The following is a 17926-nucleotide window of genomic DNA, read 5'->3' on the forward strand; positions in this document are numbered from 1 at the left end:
ACACAGTTAAAATCACCCATAATTGCCCATGGGCCGACTACATTGCTACTTATTTTCCTAATCTCCTGCCACAAGGGTCTTCGTAGTGCTGGATCATTAAATCCATATACAAATGTTGTGTTGTATTTAAGTACAGTGCCCCTGTGCATTACCACACAATGAATCACTTGCTCAGAAATGAAGTCTATCTGTACCTGCATTATTGACGGCTTCCATACCACCCATATTCTTCCCCCAGGATGTGCACCCAAATTTGTGGTTACTGACCAACCTCTACATAGATTAAGAGAAGCATTTTGAGCATTGTTTCTCTTAATCTTAGTTTTCAGGAGACCATATAGGCCAACTTTGCACTGATGCATAAACATATTGATTTTTTGTTGTTTATTTGGCCTATTTAGTCCCTTGGTATTCCAAAATCCGATACTATCCATTAGATTGGGGGATGCCCCCACCCTTACCCTATTAAGGGTCACCTTTCCCTCCATGTGCCATTGTTTTTGTTATACCATACCCCTACTCCGCTAACCCCATATTGCTGGCCTCCCCCAGTGCCCCAAAAGAGTTTCATATGCTTATTGTTTGTTCTTTACTTGAACCTCTCATGGCTCTTTTTGGGCTGTTGATCTTTACACTACCCCCATTCTGTACATGCCCTGCATTTTGAGTATCATTGACCCTTTTGTTATGTTGTCCCTCCATTTGCATTTTCCCTCTATTATCATTCCCTGTCTTATTTTGGTCTGATTCCTTTCCTTGTTGGTTTGCCTTCTGTTTTTCTTCTTGCATTTGTTTCTTGAATTCCTTGATTTCATGCCCATAATTATTACATCCATGGCATAGTGTAGGTTTCCATTCATAGTGGACCTTTTGTTCAATGATTTTGCCATACTCATTCTCAAACATGATGCTCGTTGGGTAAGGCTAGTCTAAGGCAACCTCCACAAGCACCCTAGCAAAAGTCATCCTCTCCTTCAGTGTTGTAGCTCTGTTAGCCTTCAGTGGATTACCCACTAGCCCTGCAATTTTAGTTAATGCATTTTGTCCCCAGTATTTGATATCAAGTTCTGGTAACCGTATCCATATCGGCACTTTGCTGAATGTTTCTTTCCTTGTGTCGATTTCAGGCGACCAAGGCTTGACTATCACTGGCTTTTTGTCGAACATCTGGACTCCTTCTTCCACAACCTTCACTCTACTCTCAATTTGTGTGAATCTCACCAGGAAAACACCTCTATTGACTTGCACGACTTTGTCAATTCCCATTTCCCCCCAAATTCTGTGAAAATACCCATTCATAACTGCTGCTGGGGGGTTTGACCCCAATACATAGCATATGACTGCATTGTTCCAGTATTCCACCTCATTGTTAATGTCTTCCATCGTAATTTTGATATTCTGTTGGATTGGTTCTTGCGTTTTCAAATCAAAACCCTCTGGTACTGGACTATTAGCCACAGTTTTGCTCCATTTCTTCATATTGGTTTCTAGGGTTTGCGATTTCACTTGTATCTCCCCACATTCTTCCTCATTTTCTACTAGATCAGCCCATGATTGTTTCCTGGAAGAATTGAAATCTTTTACGTCACCTTGCAATTTCTTATCCGGTGTTTTCTATAAAACTTCTTATGTAGAACATGTATGCAAATCTAGTTGCACAATTCCGTGTAAGACATTGATGTTACGAGTTTTCTTTGCATCCGCCGAGCTTGGCACTCCTATTCATACTATATATGGAGGTTGTCTGCTCTCCTGACTCTGCTACCTTCCTCCCCAGTCTTCAATTTCCTCGTCATTTCAGCCGTCGCTGAGAGGGAATTTCATTCTAAAGAGAGAAAGTAATAACGTTAGCTAAGTTACTTAACCAATTTTAACAATCCAAATCGAACTTTATCAATAATAACCTTAATATTCTGAAATAGAGTAATATAATTCTAAATAACGTAATCTAAATATATCCCATAATTAGGAGTCGCGAATACACGAGCATCTAGAGTGCTACAAATAAAGTCTGAACAAAATACAATTGTTTTGAAGCTAAAATAAACAATAACGATGGAATTGAAGGGGACTTCAGGGTTGCGGGCGCCGTGCAACCATACCTCAAGTCTCCAAACAATAGCTAAATCCGAGCAGTCTCGTTACGCGCCGCTGGAATCCACACCAGTATCTGCACAGGAAGTACAGAATATAATATAAGTACAACCCACCCCATGTACTCTGTAAGTGCCGACTCTAACCTCGACGAAGTAGTAACGAGGCTATGGAAAGTCACTTACAAATAACCTATAACATAAAACACAGGAATAGAAATAAAGTTGTTAACTCATGAAAACAGATTTGAAATCCACCTACTAAAGAGCCCAAAATAACAAAGTCCCAAGTCTCATATCACAGTACCGAGGATAACTCAACAATCACAAACAATTACAACATATCCAATTGCAGCGTGCAATCCGATCCCACCATATCGTCATTTGTTCATATCATAATCCGTCCTTATTCCTTCATTTCATTTCAATACCTTTCCATTTCTGTTGCAGTGTGCAACCCGCTCCCTAAATATTTTTATAAATCAACATAAATAATTCAACAACAATATTTACAAAATATGTACATAAAAAGGTAAATATACAAGACAGTAAAGAACCATAGTATAATTTGAGAATCTCGAAATCTCAAACTTTACCAATTCATCGGCACATAATAGTTAAACAAATCACGCAAGTAAAACAACATTATAGAATGCAACAAATACTACAAAAATAATAGAAATAGGTAAAACATGTGACAATTAAGATATGCAATTAAGGCATGTAGAAACAGGTAGAAAATAAGCAGAAACAACGTGAGAAACGAACAAATTAAGGCAAAGTAACAATTAAACGACAAGTAACAAATATAGCATAGAAGTCAAGTAAAGACATGTAACAATTAAAGCATGGAACAAGAGATATCATGAAATAGATGAAATCATGGAAATAACTATCCAATTCTCGCATCCTAAATCCCACGACGATGTATATACACTCGTCACCTTGAATATACGTCATTTCCCCACATAATTCACATAACAGATGGTTTAACAAATTCTAATTCCCTCAAGTCAAGGTTAGACATAACACTTACGTCACTTCGCAAACAAAGCAATCAATCAACCACAGTCTTACCTTTTGAACAAGCCTCCAAACCAATCAAATCTAGCAAATTATCAATCAAATGATTCAAAATAAGCTTTAGAAACTACCCATTAATGAAAGAGGTTCGATTTTGATCATTTTTGAAAAAGTCAATCCCGGGGTCGCTCGGTCAAAACCTGAGGTCCGGACCAAAATTCGATTACCCATTCACCTCCCGAGCCCGGTTATGTGATTTGTTTTGAATCAATTTGAGGTCTAAACCTTAATTTTATAAAATTCCCAATTTCTACACAAATCCCTAATTTCTACCATGGAAAATCCTAAATTTAATGTTGAAATATTATAAAAACAAATAACAGGAAATTGAAATAAAGAGGATTAGAGTTTCTTACCAATGATTTTGGGAAGAAAAGTCTCTTGAAAAATCACCTCTAGAGTGTTTAGGGTTGAGAAATACTGTAAAATGAGTTAAGTCCTGATTTTCTCATCTTTTACCCACATGCAGATGTCGTAATTGCAATGTCCTGATTCTCAATCCACCCGGCATGATCACAGGCTCACAATCATAATCCACCCGACGTGGTCACAGGATCACTATCACAATCCACCCGGCATGGTCACGGACTCAATATCACAATCCACTCGGCATGGTCACATGCTTAATATCACATGAACGAAGATAATACAAGAATACATGGGCATGATCAATAAATGTTACGTTTCGTACTCCTGAACTAGTATAAGTGGTATGCCACGGTGTATGCTTGGAGTGTACTATTACAACCCAAATTAACAAGTAATATCAAAGACATCGAGTAGCTCATTGAAAGCAACACAACAAGTCACGTAAAGTGTATAACATACACGAGTAGAATCATACTAACATATGAATATCCTCAACATAATACCCTTAGGCCATCACACATCATCACTGACATTTCCACCCCTGTCTCTCCGATAGCCACACATATCACTCTGCCCTGACAATATCATTAGCCACCCATATCACTCCGATAGACACATGTATCACTCTGCATAATAGCCATCAATATCGCTCCGCCCGGGCAATAACACAATAGCCACCGGTATCATACCACATAATCGACAACAGTGGGATGCCACCTTTATGCTAAGCATAACAACAACCAACCCACACAACAATTTACATGTGATAACATCACGACAACACGATATATCAACTCGTACAACAAGTGCCAGGCCACAACCTTTCTAAAAGAACCAACAATATCAGTATTTCCACAACAAATAGCCCACAACTCAACACAATATGTATAGAATCTCAATAACAACAAAATGAACAGGAAAGTAACTCAACAATGAACAATACCCCCTATAAACATAACTTCAATTAAAGTAGATTAATGACTTTTGGTAATTTCAACTTCAATTAATTGCTTAAGGATAACTCGAAAATGAAGGTATTTCCACGAAATGACAAACTTTGGATCCTAGTGTATGAAATAGGCTAACAATGAAAGAGATTACATGAACTAGAAACTACGTCTAGATGCATGAGAATAACTCCGCAACACAAGGATATCATGTAACAACAATTTCAATTAAGAGTAACTCAACAATAAAGGAAGTCACATAATGATAAAAGAGCTAACAAATTCAAATAAAGCATATAAGAGTAAACTTGACAAGTAAAGGATGTGGCATGTAATAACTTCAAATAAAGCATGTGAAAGTAAACATGACAAATAAAAGGATACCGATCAATTTTTACATATAAGCCCGAGTACGCACTCGTCACCTCGCATACACGGCTTTCACATAACACAAATAGCATAAATAACTCCAATCCTAAGGGGTAGTCCCCCCCTCCCCCCCACAAACTTAGGCAAGGTACTTACCTCAAAAAAGCTAAATAGATACTCTAAAATGACCTTCTCTTGTGAAGAACCTCCGGACGGCTCAAATCTAGCCAAAATAAGATCATATCATAAATAAAAACTATAGGAAACAATTCAGGATAATAAAGTTTCGATCTTTAATGAAAACTAAAAGGTCAACCCTGGGCCCGCACCTCGAAACTCGATAAAACCTATAAATTCCGATAACTCATTAAATAACGAGTCCAACCATATTAATTTCATCCATTTCCGACTCTAAATCGATGCTCAAAACTCAATTATTCTCTTTAGAAAAGTTTTTGATAAAAACCTTCAATTCTCCAATCAAAATATGGATTAATTCACAAATGAACTACTGGAATCATTTTTAAAATACAAATATTGAGATTAGATACTGACTCCAATGAAAATAAGAGAAGAACTCTGCAAAAATCACCTCAATCGGAGCTCTAGAACTCAAGATATGCTCAAAATACCCAATGAACGCAATCACATTTTTTTATGCACAGGCATTTCCGCTTTTGCGCCCAAAAAGACGCACCTGCTTATTTCTAGATGTTATTTCCGCTTTTGCAAACCATTTTACGGACCTGCAGGGTCACAAATGCAGATCCAACTTCGCATCAGCAAAGTATCAACACCAGCTCTCTTCTCCTACACTAAATTGAGCATAACTCCCTTATACGATGTCCAAATTCGACAATTCTTTTTGTTATGACTCCTTAATTACAATAAGAATCTTATGCTTCAATCAAAAATAAAAATTGGATCTCATTTGATTAATTTGGTATAATTTATGCTTGAAGAAACGACGTCGAAACATCAAAAACGAGCACAACACAACCCAAACCTATCTGAAACTCACCCGAGCCCCTCAGGACCCCGTCCAAACCTACCAATAAGTCCCAAAAAATAATACGAACCTACTGGAGGCCTTATATCCCACATAACAACATCTAAACCATGAATCATCGATCAAAATCAATCCTTTAAGTTCATAAACTTCAAACTTCAAACCAAGCGTCCGATTAAAGGCTAACCAATCCGGAATGAACCCAAATTTTGCATACAAGTTCCAAATGACATATCGAGCCTATTCCAACTCTAGAAACCTTCTAGAAACATCCAAATGCAAACCCAGCACTATATGAAGCTATTGGAATCATAAACACTATTCCGCAGTCGTCTACACAAAAGTCAAACTCCGGTCAACTCTTGCCACTTAAGCTTCTAAAATAAGAATCATTCTTCCAAATCATTCCTGGATCAAGTTTTGTATATGTTCACAAAGTAAGGCCTAGAGATTGGCTAAAAGCTGAACGAAAGAGTCGCATAGGCGCATTTACAAGGTCAGAGTCGTACAGGCTGCATGATAGAAGGTAGCAACCGTTATGATATTAGTAGGATTCCGACCACAAGTCGTGGTGTGAGAAAGAGGCCTAAAGGGAGTGGATGCCCTGGCCTTTGGAATTATTCACAGAACCGTTGCCTATATGGCAAGGAGAGTACTAAAGTATTCGGAAGATATAAGTTATGATAATGATAAGTGCACCAGTCAACATTCGAGGACGAATGTTCCAAAGGGGGGAAAGATGTTACACCCCATGTTTTCTTACATAAAAGTATGCCATAAGTGAATTGATGAAAGCTCGGGAATGAGATATTACATCCCGCATTTTCGTACATTAAAGTTTCATAGTAAGTTAATCGACATAAGATCGGGAATAAGATTATTTGGAAGTTATAAGTATTATGCTATTTCAAGCTAGTGATAAGTAAATTCGTGAAGGTGAGAGGGTAAGCGAATCAAAGAAAATGAATTCCGTCGAAGTTTGGCATTTTGGGATAAAATACGGCATGAGCTAAAATACCAAGTATTTATGGACTAGTGCCATACAAGGTACCACATGACCATGATAGTAAGGTGTATAAGGTGTGTTAAAAGTAAGTAGTATTTTAAGTAATTTGAGATAATTCTTAATTATGTGGGCAATTGGTTAATTATTGGTTAGTGAGAGATTAATAAACAAACAAATAATTAAAATTGGATAAGCTTGATGGATCTTACCACCAACGTGGCAGCCCATGAAGTGGTTAACAAAAGCCACTAAGTGACTCATACAAGATGTAGCTAGGTGTTACATTATTAGAGTACATATAGGGTTAACATTTCTTTAAGCCTTCTGAACGTGAATTGCATAGATACATTCACTTTATCAATGCAAACTAATGTTTTCTTACCCCCTCCCCCCCTAAAATTAGAAGATACAACATCACAATGCGGAGAGATTGCATATGTGATTTACAATGGTCGGAGCTGTAATGTGATATTTTGTGATTCTAAGGAAGTACGGTGTAATCTTTCTATACGACACGAACAAAACGAGCGAATGCACAACTTCCATAAATGACTCTATTCATAGAAGTATTATGGGTGTCTATCTTATTAATTTCCCATGTGAATTATTATTATATCTTTTATTCATGGGTCTCAGAAAAATACGTATTTGATAAAGTTTATCCGAAAGGCATATTGATTTTATGACAATCCAAGAAATCTTATGAACGTAATTCTTATGTATTTCATGCATTTATACATGTACATTGACCCATGACCAGATGGAGTTATATACGCGTATATTATATGTATATGGGATATGGGAAAAGGTTATAGCATTATATACGCACCACCACCTGATCAACTGGTATACGTTGATGATTTGCCCACAGTGGCCGAGATGATATGATGGGATACCCTCAGAGGCTTGATGATGATATGAATGCATATACCTATGCATGGTATGACATTTATACGCATATGCATGGCATTATAAATATGAAATGATGTACAGAGTTATTCAGACATACGTGTTGGGTCTTTTACTCCATGTTTCTCTCATGTCTATTATTTACTGATTTTCATTCCTTACATACTCGGTACATTATTTGTACCGATGTCCCTTTGCCGGGGGACGCTGCATTTCATGCCCGCATGTCCCTATAGACAGGTTAAGAGGCCTCTAAGTAGGCGATCAGCTCAGCGGAAAATGTTAGTATGCTTCATTTGCTCCGGAGTTGCTATTTGGTCAGTATTATTAGGATATGTATTGATTGGTATGGTGGGGCTCTGTCTTAGCCTTTATGATGTTTATGTACTCTTAGAGGCTTGTAGATAGATGTCAGGTATATGAAAGATTGTATGGACTTGCCGGCTTATGTTCAGTGTAAGAGTGCTCATTTTGGCCTTATAGGCCCGTATATCTTAAGTATAAGTTGGTATTTCATGTTGTATTCTACTTGTCTCACGGCAGCCTCTCCAACTCAATTATCTATGATAGTATGATAAGAAAAGATATGTTATGTTGGTACTCGTTTGAGTAAGGTACCGGGTGCCCGTCACAGCCCATCAGTTTGGGTCATGACAAAAGTCGTATTAGAGAGGTTCTGTCCTAGGGAGTTTACAAGCCGTCTCTAGTAGAGTCTTGTTTATGGGTGTATTGTGCACCACACTTATAAGCAGGAGGCTACAGGGCATTTAGGACTGTCACTCTTTCTTCTTACTCTAGATCGTGTGGTAGATCTCACTTATAAGAATTCAAATTCCTAAATTCTATTCGTAATACGACGATACCTACATCTAGAAAGACAGTTGGTAAGAGATTGAATGTGGTTATGGAAGAGTTGAGTCAGAGGAACTCGATTTTTCATGATGCTTATGATGAGTAAATATAAGGTCTTCAGTAGATCATGTGTGTACTAAGACATAAAAGCCTCTTGATAAGGAGACTTAAGGCAAGAATATCTATCCACCCCTATGGTGAAAGGTTATGAGAGATTCGGAAGGTAGAGACAAGCTTCAACGAGTAAAATGAGCAAGGTGAGAAAGGTACGAGGTACCCAGTTAATGAAGATTATTGGTATTTACAATTCAGGCAGAAACATATAAGCATTTTGTGTCACCTTCAATAATAACAGAGGTATGTACAATTGGCCACACCCATCTCATTTATTCCCTATGGGGCTAACAAAAGTAGTTTAAGAGAAGAACGGGATATCAAGACCCGACTGGGTTAGAGTATCCCAAAATGAAAGATGGATTTTTGCGTTAGTTGACATTTCCGAAGGATATTGCAAATGTGCTAATAGATCTCCTTGTGAGACACCCGGATGATGCACTCTAAAATAGTACAACTAGATATGAGTACTACAAAGATAGGCACTGGAAGCCTTGAAAGGGATAAATATTACCTTAGTGTAGCTTCTGTCCCTAGTGGAGAAAGAATGTTAGGCAACCCGAAGAGCCAGTAGATGGACCAAGGGGAGCTAAAAGAAAAAGAATGTCCTGTTCGATTTTTCAGAATAAAGTGAAAGACATAAATGTTAGCGGGAAATAAGAAGAGATTTAATGAAGCATTATGAGTAAGATATGATACATGGATGACAATGGTAGATAAAAATATGACAGTATTACAAAATCTATAGTCAAGTGAAAGAAAGGACGAGAGGTGACAGGCCTTGAGACGACAAAAAAGTATAGGCCATAAAGTCATATGCTCATTTCAAGAAATAAGTTCGTGACTCCAATGCGACTACCAAAAGGAAAAGTTAGACCCCAGAGTAATAAGAAATCAACATGGACTGATGAACAAGATAAACTAAGCATGGACTAGGGACTGAGTAATAGTCGGCATCATGAGAATTTCAGAGATTGCGTCCTGACGATAATAGAATGAATGACAGAAGATTACCCTTTAAAGGTCATTCAGGAAGACGCTTCCCTAAAGCAAGCAAGGTGAGTAAAGTTAAGCTTAAGGGAATGTACGTGCCAGTTACACTAAGTGTCAACCTCGCGAGTGCGGAATTTTGTTATCCTTGGTATAGAAGGATTACCGCGAGGCGAGTAAGGATCATCGATGATGTGAAAATATGCCAAAGATGAGAAGGTAACACATCTATACGTAGATCATCATAACACTAAATCTTAGTACTCCCCTAAAGGGGGGAATATGGAGTGATGTGGCATTAAGTCATAATTAAGCAGTTCTAGTAACTATGGAATGGAAAAAGAATGCGAAACAATGAGAAAAGAAATGAGATTGCACTGATTCAAATCCTATAGATATGCTACGATTCTAGAACATTATGCAAACACGATGTCATGGAAAGGAAGTAAGGGTTCCTACCCGAGATGTTATTGATAAAAAGGAGTCGGTGCAAGACGTAAGTTAAGACAAAGGGAATAACCCAAGAGGGATTGCGCGGAAATACAGATATGAAAATGGACCAACGAGCAATTAGTAGTTGATTCAGGAAGAGTCTAGTTATGGCTAAATAAGAGGTTACAGACAAATCAACAGATCGTGCAAGATAAACATAGTGAATTCAGCCTCGCAGTAATCTCATTGTAATACTTAAGAAATATTCATATAGGAGTTGGGGTAGTTAAAGGTACCATATGAGTGTTACAGAAATAAAAGAGAGTGCCACTGGGAAGACAATCAAAATATCATCTTAGAAGCAACCCTACGAGCACAAGGGCATGAAGGTAAGTAAGTAAGGATAATTACAAGTAAGAAAGAACATAAAAAATTCCTCCGGGTAAATAATGTAATAAGCTTGCAGCCTTGCAAGAATTAGAGGGTCCTCCCTAACTACTACAATGAAAGACTAGCTGAGGAAGTAAGGAAGAAGGCTTTGACCTAAGCTCAGTGACCTAGAGAGGAAGTGATCTTATAACAACAGTCTCACAATAATGTTGTATGCACTCCATAAGAAAGTGGCACGTACCATGACTAACAGACAAGAAGTAAAAATCAAAAGTGATATTCAAGATCATATGAGTGGTATGGAATTTCAATATGTATGGGCACTAAGATAAGTTAAGTATGCACGCAATAACGGGGGCAGAAAGAGCAGGAAAAGTAATTACCTACGTTTAAAGAAATGTGAGAATGAACGAAAGGAATTATTCGATCAATGATCCAGAGTTAGTTACATCATGAACGCACTTACGATTTTGAAATATTATCCATGCAGCATATATACTGACATTCATACAACCGTATAAGACTCCGGTATAAGTTAAAAGAAAGAATTGAGCCCATGGTTTCAAAGGATTGAATTGTTAGAAGATTGTATCATATATATTCTATAGCAGCCCATGAAAGGCTAAAGTAATTGATAATACCAAAAGCCGTAGATCGGAAGATAGCTTAAGCCTACATAAAGGCTGATCAGAAGGAAGATGAAACTGAAGAGTTACATCAACTAAGTAAATCAGGAGTCTGATTATTGGACCCAGAAAATTATATACATCATGATTGAGAAAATTGCATAATCACTCTTAATATCAGAAGTACAAGAGTACAACAACCATATTCTATAACGACTTTATGAGAAAGCTAGTTAGAAGAGTACCAGCCTCATAAGAAGTCAGTATGAAGCTCCCACCGGATTATGTATATACCAGAGGTGCAAGTATTATAATAGAGCTTCAAATTATGGATGTAAATGATACCTATGTGGAAAGGAGGTCATGAGAGAGATAGAAGATGCGATGCAATACTTTAAGGTAAAGTAAGGTAAATGTGGACAACGTATGAGATACTTAAACATAGAAGGTTGTGGATAGTCCATACTTCGGATAAAAGGCTAGAAGCGATGGGATTCAGTATCCAGGAATGATAGCAGCATCGTCAGTGGCATATTTTTCAGCCGATGGTTTCTATGTATCGAGAGGTCTAGTTAAAAGAGTAAAGAAAAGTTAGAGACGATGTGATGGCTCGCTTGACGTTACAGAAGGACATAAGGAAATCTATGATGCAAGCAAGTTGAAGGAAGGTTGCGAGTAGTATAAATAGATATGTGTATGTCGCAAGCTAAAGTATGGTAAAGCGACAAGGTTTTAGGAAGTCAGGAGTAAGGATAAGAAAGGGCGAGGAAGAAGGTGATGAGAATGGATAAGTCCTCAAGATTAAGCCCATGAAAACAAGAGAGCTGATGATTTCTCTAAGTTATAGAAAACTCAGTATAGCCTTAATAAACTCGAAGGAGTCAAGACTAATAGCATCTAGAAGAGATGGAATGTTGCCCCGGTAGTAGAATGAGGGTGTAATTGTGATAGATAAAGGATGACGTTTGAGCCTTCGATTGAGTAATGATTTGATTTCATGAATTGTACAGGATTAAAATACCCACATAAGGTGAATCACATCGGGATGCTATGAAATACGGTTTTGAAAGTATGGTATCGCCCAGGTGGATCAGTCTAATCATTTCAAATGTTCCCCGATTAGACGTGAGCCCTAGCGGTAGTATTACATAGAAGGTCAAGTTATCAGTGGTAGATTATAGATCAATATTGAGGTGAATCAACAAATGATGGACAAAATTCACAAAGTATGAGGTGAGATTAGGCCGTCATTCTTAAGATGAACAGTAATGAGAAAGCATTAAAGGACATAGATTTATACATATGGGATAAGCAACAAACGTAACCTGGAGTTTGGTAGCAAACCGTAGTAATGATAAATCGAGGCAAGAGTTATGATATATTATGACCTACTTAAATGCAGTAAAGTCATGTGGATAGATAATCGGTTCTATGAAATAAGGTATAGCAATATTCGTAAGTTCGACAAAGTACTGAGCGAAGGACTTCAATACACCTATAGATTCCCAAAGGTACATCTTGTCAAGTTCTGTATATGTTCACAAAGTGAGGCCTAGAGATTGGCTAAAAGCTTAAGGAAAGAGTCGCATAGGCGCATTTACAAGGTCAGAGTCGTACATGTTGCATGATAGAAGGTAGCAACAGTTACGAGATTGAAAGGATTCCGACCACAAGTCGTGGTGTGATAAAGAGGCCTAAAGGGTGGGGGGATGCCCTGGTCTTTGGAATTATTCACAGAATAGTTGCCTATATGGCAAGGAGAGTACTAAAGTATTCGGAAGATATAAGTTATGATAATGATAAGTGCATCAGTCAACATTTGAGGACGAATGTTTCAAGGGGGGAATGATGTTACACCCCATATTTTTGTACGTGAAAGTATGCCATAGTGAATTGATGAAAGCTCGGGAATGAGATGTTACATCTCGCATTTTCGTACGTTAAAGTTTCATAGTAAGTTAATCGACGTAAGCTCGGGAATGAGATTATTTGGAAGTTATACGTATTATGCTATTTCAAACAAGTGATAAGTAAATTCGTGAAGGTGAGAGGTTAAGCGAATCAAAGAAAATGAATTTCGTCGAAGTTTGACATTTTGGGATAAAATACGGCACGGGCTAAAATACCCGGTATTTATGGACTAGTGCCATACAAGGTACCACATGACCATGATAGTAAGATGTATAAGGTGTGTTAAAAGTAAGTAGTATTTTAAGTAATTTGAGATAATTCTTAATTATGTGGGTAATTGATTAATTATTGGTTAGTGAGAGATTAATAAACTAACAAATAATTAAAATTGGATAATCTTGATGGATCTTACCACCAACGTGGCAGCCCATGAAGTGGTTAACAAAAGCCACTAAGTGACTCATACAAGATGTAGCAAGGTGTTACATTATTAGAGTACATACAAGGTTAACATTTCTTTAAGCCTTCTGCACGTGAATTGCATAGATACATTCACTTTATCAATGCAAGCTAATGTTTGCTTACCCCCACCCCCACCCCCCACCCCCTTAAAATTAGAAGATACAGCATCACGTTGCAGAGAGATTACATACGGGATTAACAATGGTCGGACCTGTAATGTGATATTTTATGATTCTAAGGAAGTACGGTGTAAGCTTTCTCAAGAATATCATATGAATTTTTCCCTACTTCGATCTGCTATTACGTGTTTTTGCAAAAGACGTGTGTTAGAGGAATTGTCAAGAGAATCATTTCAGGTAAGTTAAGGCTATCCCTTCTTTCTTTTTGGCATGATCTATACGACACGAACGAAACGAGAGAATGCACAACTTCCATAAATGACTCTATTCATAGAAATATTAGGGGTGTCTATCTTATTGATTACCCATGTGAATTATTATTATATCTTCTATTCATGGGTATCAGAAAAATACGTATTTGATAAAGTTTATCCGTAAGGCATATTGATTTTATGAAAATCCAAGAAATCTCATGAACGTAATTCTTATGCATTTCATGCATTTATACATGTACATTGACCCATGACCAGATGGCGTTATATACGCGTATATTATATGTATATGGGATATGGGAAAACATTATGGCGTTATATACGCACCATCACCTGATTAGCTGGTATACGTTGATGATTTGCCCACAGTGGCCGAGATGATATGATGGGATGCCCTCAGAGGCTTGATGATGATATGAACGCATATACCTATGCATGGTATGACATTTATATGCATATGCATGGCATTATAAATATGAAATGATTTACAGAGCTATTCAGACATACGTGTTGAGTCTTTTACTCCATGTTTCTCTCATTTCTATTATTTACTTATTTTCATTCCTTACATACTCGGTACATTATTTATACTGACATCCCTTTGCTGGGGGATGTTGCATTTCATGCCTGCAGGTCTCGATAGACAGGTTGAGAGCCCTCGAAGTAGGCTATCAGCTCAGCGGAAGATGTTGGTACGCTCTATTTTCTCCGGAGTTGCTATTTGGTCAGTATCATTAGGACATGTATTGATTGGTATGGTGAGGCTCTGTCCCGACCTTTATGATATTTATGTACTCTTAGAGGCTTGTAAACAGATGTCAGGTATATGAAAGATTGTATGGCCTTGTCGGCCTATGTTCAGTATAAGAGTGCTCATTTTGGCGTTATAGGCTCGTATGTCTTAAGTATAAGTTGGTATTTCATGTTGTATTCTACTTGTCTCACGGTAGCCTCTCCAGCTCAGTTATCTATGATAGTACGATACGAAAAGATACGTTATGTTTGTACTCGATTGAGTAAGGTACCGGGTTCCTGTCTCGGCCCATCGGTTTGGGTCGTGACATCGGTCAAATTCCTCGCAATTGCGAAGATGTTCCATTTTTTCTATGCGTCGCAAATGCGACCAAATGCTCTCTAAAGCGATCTTGAACAGTTCGAAAATGCAAACTATTTCCTCGCAAATGCGATGGTACCCAATACCAAGCCTTGCTTATAAATGCAAACTTTTGTCCGCAAAAGTAAGGCTTGCAATTACGATCCAGACCTCGCAAATGCGAGATCTGCAACTGAATACCAAAAACCAGCAGACTTCAAACCATGCAAACTCATCTGAAACACGTCTGAAATTCACCCGAGACCCTCATGCTCCAAACCAAACATGCACACAAGTGTAACGACATCATACAAATCTCTCACGCGATCAAATAATTAAAATAACATTTAAAACTACAAATCAACCCTCAAAACAAATGAAATTTCAAAGGGAAGCTCAAGAACAACTAGAATCACAACTAAACGTCTGAATCATATAATATCAACTCCGAATTGCACCAAATTTTGCAGACAAGTTTCAAATAGCAAAACGGACCTAAGAAGTCAACCTACGGTCAAACCTAGAAAATTTCCAACCTTCAAATTACTAGCTTTCGGCAAAATGAGTCAAATCAATATAGGGACCTCGATTTCAATTCTGGCATACGCCCAAGTCCAAAAGCACAATACAGGCCTATCGGAATCATCAAAATACCGATCCGAGATCATTTACACAAAATATTGACCGTAGTCAATTCAAGTAATTTTTATAGTAAAAAATAATACTTTCTTCAAATTGTTACGTAAAACCTTTTCAAAAAGTGACACGGATCGCACGTAAACCATGAAACATCAAACGGAGCTAATGGAGGTCTCGAAACACATAATTAAGGGTAGTACTCATAATGACCTATCAGGTCATCATATTCTCCACCTTTAAAAGAAACGTTCATCCTCGAACGGACATAGAAAAGTACTTGGACTGGTGAAAAGGTGTGGGTATCTACTCACTATATCGGACTCGGACCCCTACGTGGCTACCTCGATCGGCTGACCTCTGCACTGTACTATAACAGAAGGATAAATCTTAGACCTCAACTTCCGTACTTGTCGAACTAGAAGAGCCATTGTTTACTTCTCATAAGTCAAATCCTTGTCCAATTGGACCAAGATGAAATCTAATATATGGTACGTATCACCGTGATACATCCAGAGCATGGAAACATGGAACACTAGGTGGACTGCCAATAAGATGGATGGCAATGCAAGTCTGTAGGCCACCCCACCAACTCGATCAAGGATCTCAATGGGACTGATGTACCTAGGGCTTACGTTGCCCTTCTTCCTGAACCTCATCACACCCTTCATGCGTGAAACCTGTAGCAAAACCCTCTCTCCCACCATGAATGTTACATCACGAGCCCTCCGATATACATAAATCTTCTACCTAGACTGGGTTGTACGAATTTGATCCTAAATCAACTTGACTTTCTCCAAGGCATCCCAAACTAAATCAGTGCCCAACAACCTAGCCTCTCCGTGCTCAACCCAACCAACTGGAGAATGACATCGCCTCCCATATAAGGCCTCAAAAGGAGCCATCTGAATACTCGATTGATAGTTGTTGTTGTAGGCAAAATCTGCAAGTGGTAACAACTGATCCCATGAACCCCTGAAATCCATAACACAGGCACGTAGCATGCCCTCCAATATCTGAATGGTGCACTCAGACTGCCCGTCTGTCTGGGGGTGAAATATTATACTCAACTCAACCCGCGTACCTAACTTTTGTTGCACTGCTCTCCAGAAATGTGATGTGAACGGTGTGACTAGATCAGAGATAATAGACATCAGCATGCCATGAAGACTAATAATCTCCCGGATATAGATCCAAGCCAGCTGCTCTGAAGAATAGGTAGCTGCCACCGGACTAAAATGCGCCGACTTGGTCAACCTATCCACAATGACCCAAACTGCGTCAAATTTCTTCAAAGTCTGTGGGAGCCTAACAACAAATCCATGGTAATACTCTCTCACTTTCCAGACCTCGAGAATCTTAATTCTCTAAAGCAAACTGCCAGACCTCTGATGCTTGTACTTCACCTTTTGGAAGTTCAAACACCAAGCCACATACTCTACTGTATGTTTCTTCATTATTCACCACCAATAATGCTGCCTCAAATCCTGATACATCTTGGCGTCACTCAGATGAATGGAATACCGTGAACAATGGGCCTCTTCAAGAATCAACTCACGTAGCCCATCCACACTGGCCACACAAATCTGACCATGTATCGGCAACACCCCATCCTCTCCAAAAGAAACCTCCTTGGCACCACCGTATTACACTGTGTCCTTAAGGACAAGCAAATGGGGGTTGCCATACTGATGCTCTCTGATGCGCTCATACAAAGAAGATCAAGAAATCGTGCAAGCAAGAAACCAGCTAGTCTCCGAAACATCTAACTTCACGAGCTGATTGGCCAACTCCTGAGCATCTAATGCTAGCGGTTTCTCACCAACTAGAACATATGCAAGGCTACTTATACTCTCAACCGTTTTGCTCAAGGGGTCATCCACCATATTGGCCTTCCTGGGATGGTACAAAATGGTGATACCATAGTCTTTTAACAGCTCTAACCACCTCCGCTGCCTCAAGTTTTGATCCTTTTGCTTAAATAAGTGATGTAGAGTCTGATGATCTATGAATACCTCACATGACACCCGAAGAGGTAATGCCTCCAAATCTTCAATGCATGAACAATAGCTGCCAACTCTAAATCATGAACATGGTAATTCTTCTCATGAATCTTAGCTGCCGAGACGCGTAGGCAATCAACCTACCATCTTGCATCAACACCGCTTCAAGCCCAATACGTGATGCATCACAACATTGGAGTTGTAGTCAAATCAGTCTTGAGCTTTTGAAAGCTCAACTCAC

General features: G+C 38.5%; 1 protein-coding gene across 1 annotated transcript; it reads right to left on the reverse strand.

Moving 5' to 3' along the window:
* Positions 1–924: 924 nt before the first annotated feature.
* On the reverse strand, positions 925–17568 carry LOC138907922 (uncharacterized). The gene is made up of 2 exons (XM_070198547.1): positions 17429–17568; positions 925–1561 (listed from the first exon to the last, which is right to left on the reverse strand). Exons 1-2 carry the CDS (start codon positions 17566–17568, stop codon positions 925–927), a joined length of 777 nt encoding a protein of 258 aa, XP_070054648.1.
* Positions 17569–17926: the final 358 nt, after the last annotated feature.

The sequence above is a fragment of the Nicotiana tomentosiformis genome, chromosome 3 (assembly GCF_000390325.3).
Source record: "Nicotiana tomentosiformis chromosome 3, ASM39032v3, whole genome shotgun sequence".
In the NCBI taxonomy this organism is placed as follows: domain Eukaryota; kingdom Viridiplantae; phylum Streptophyta; class Magnoliopsida; order Solanales; family Solanaceae; genus Nicotiana; species Nicotiana tomentosiformis.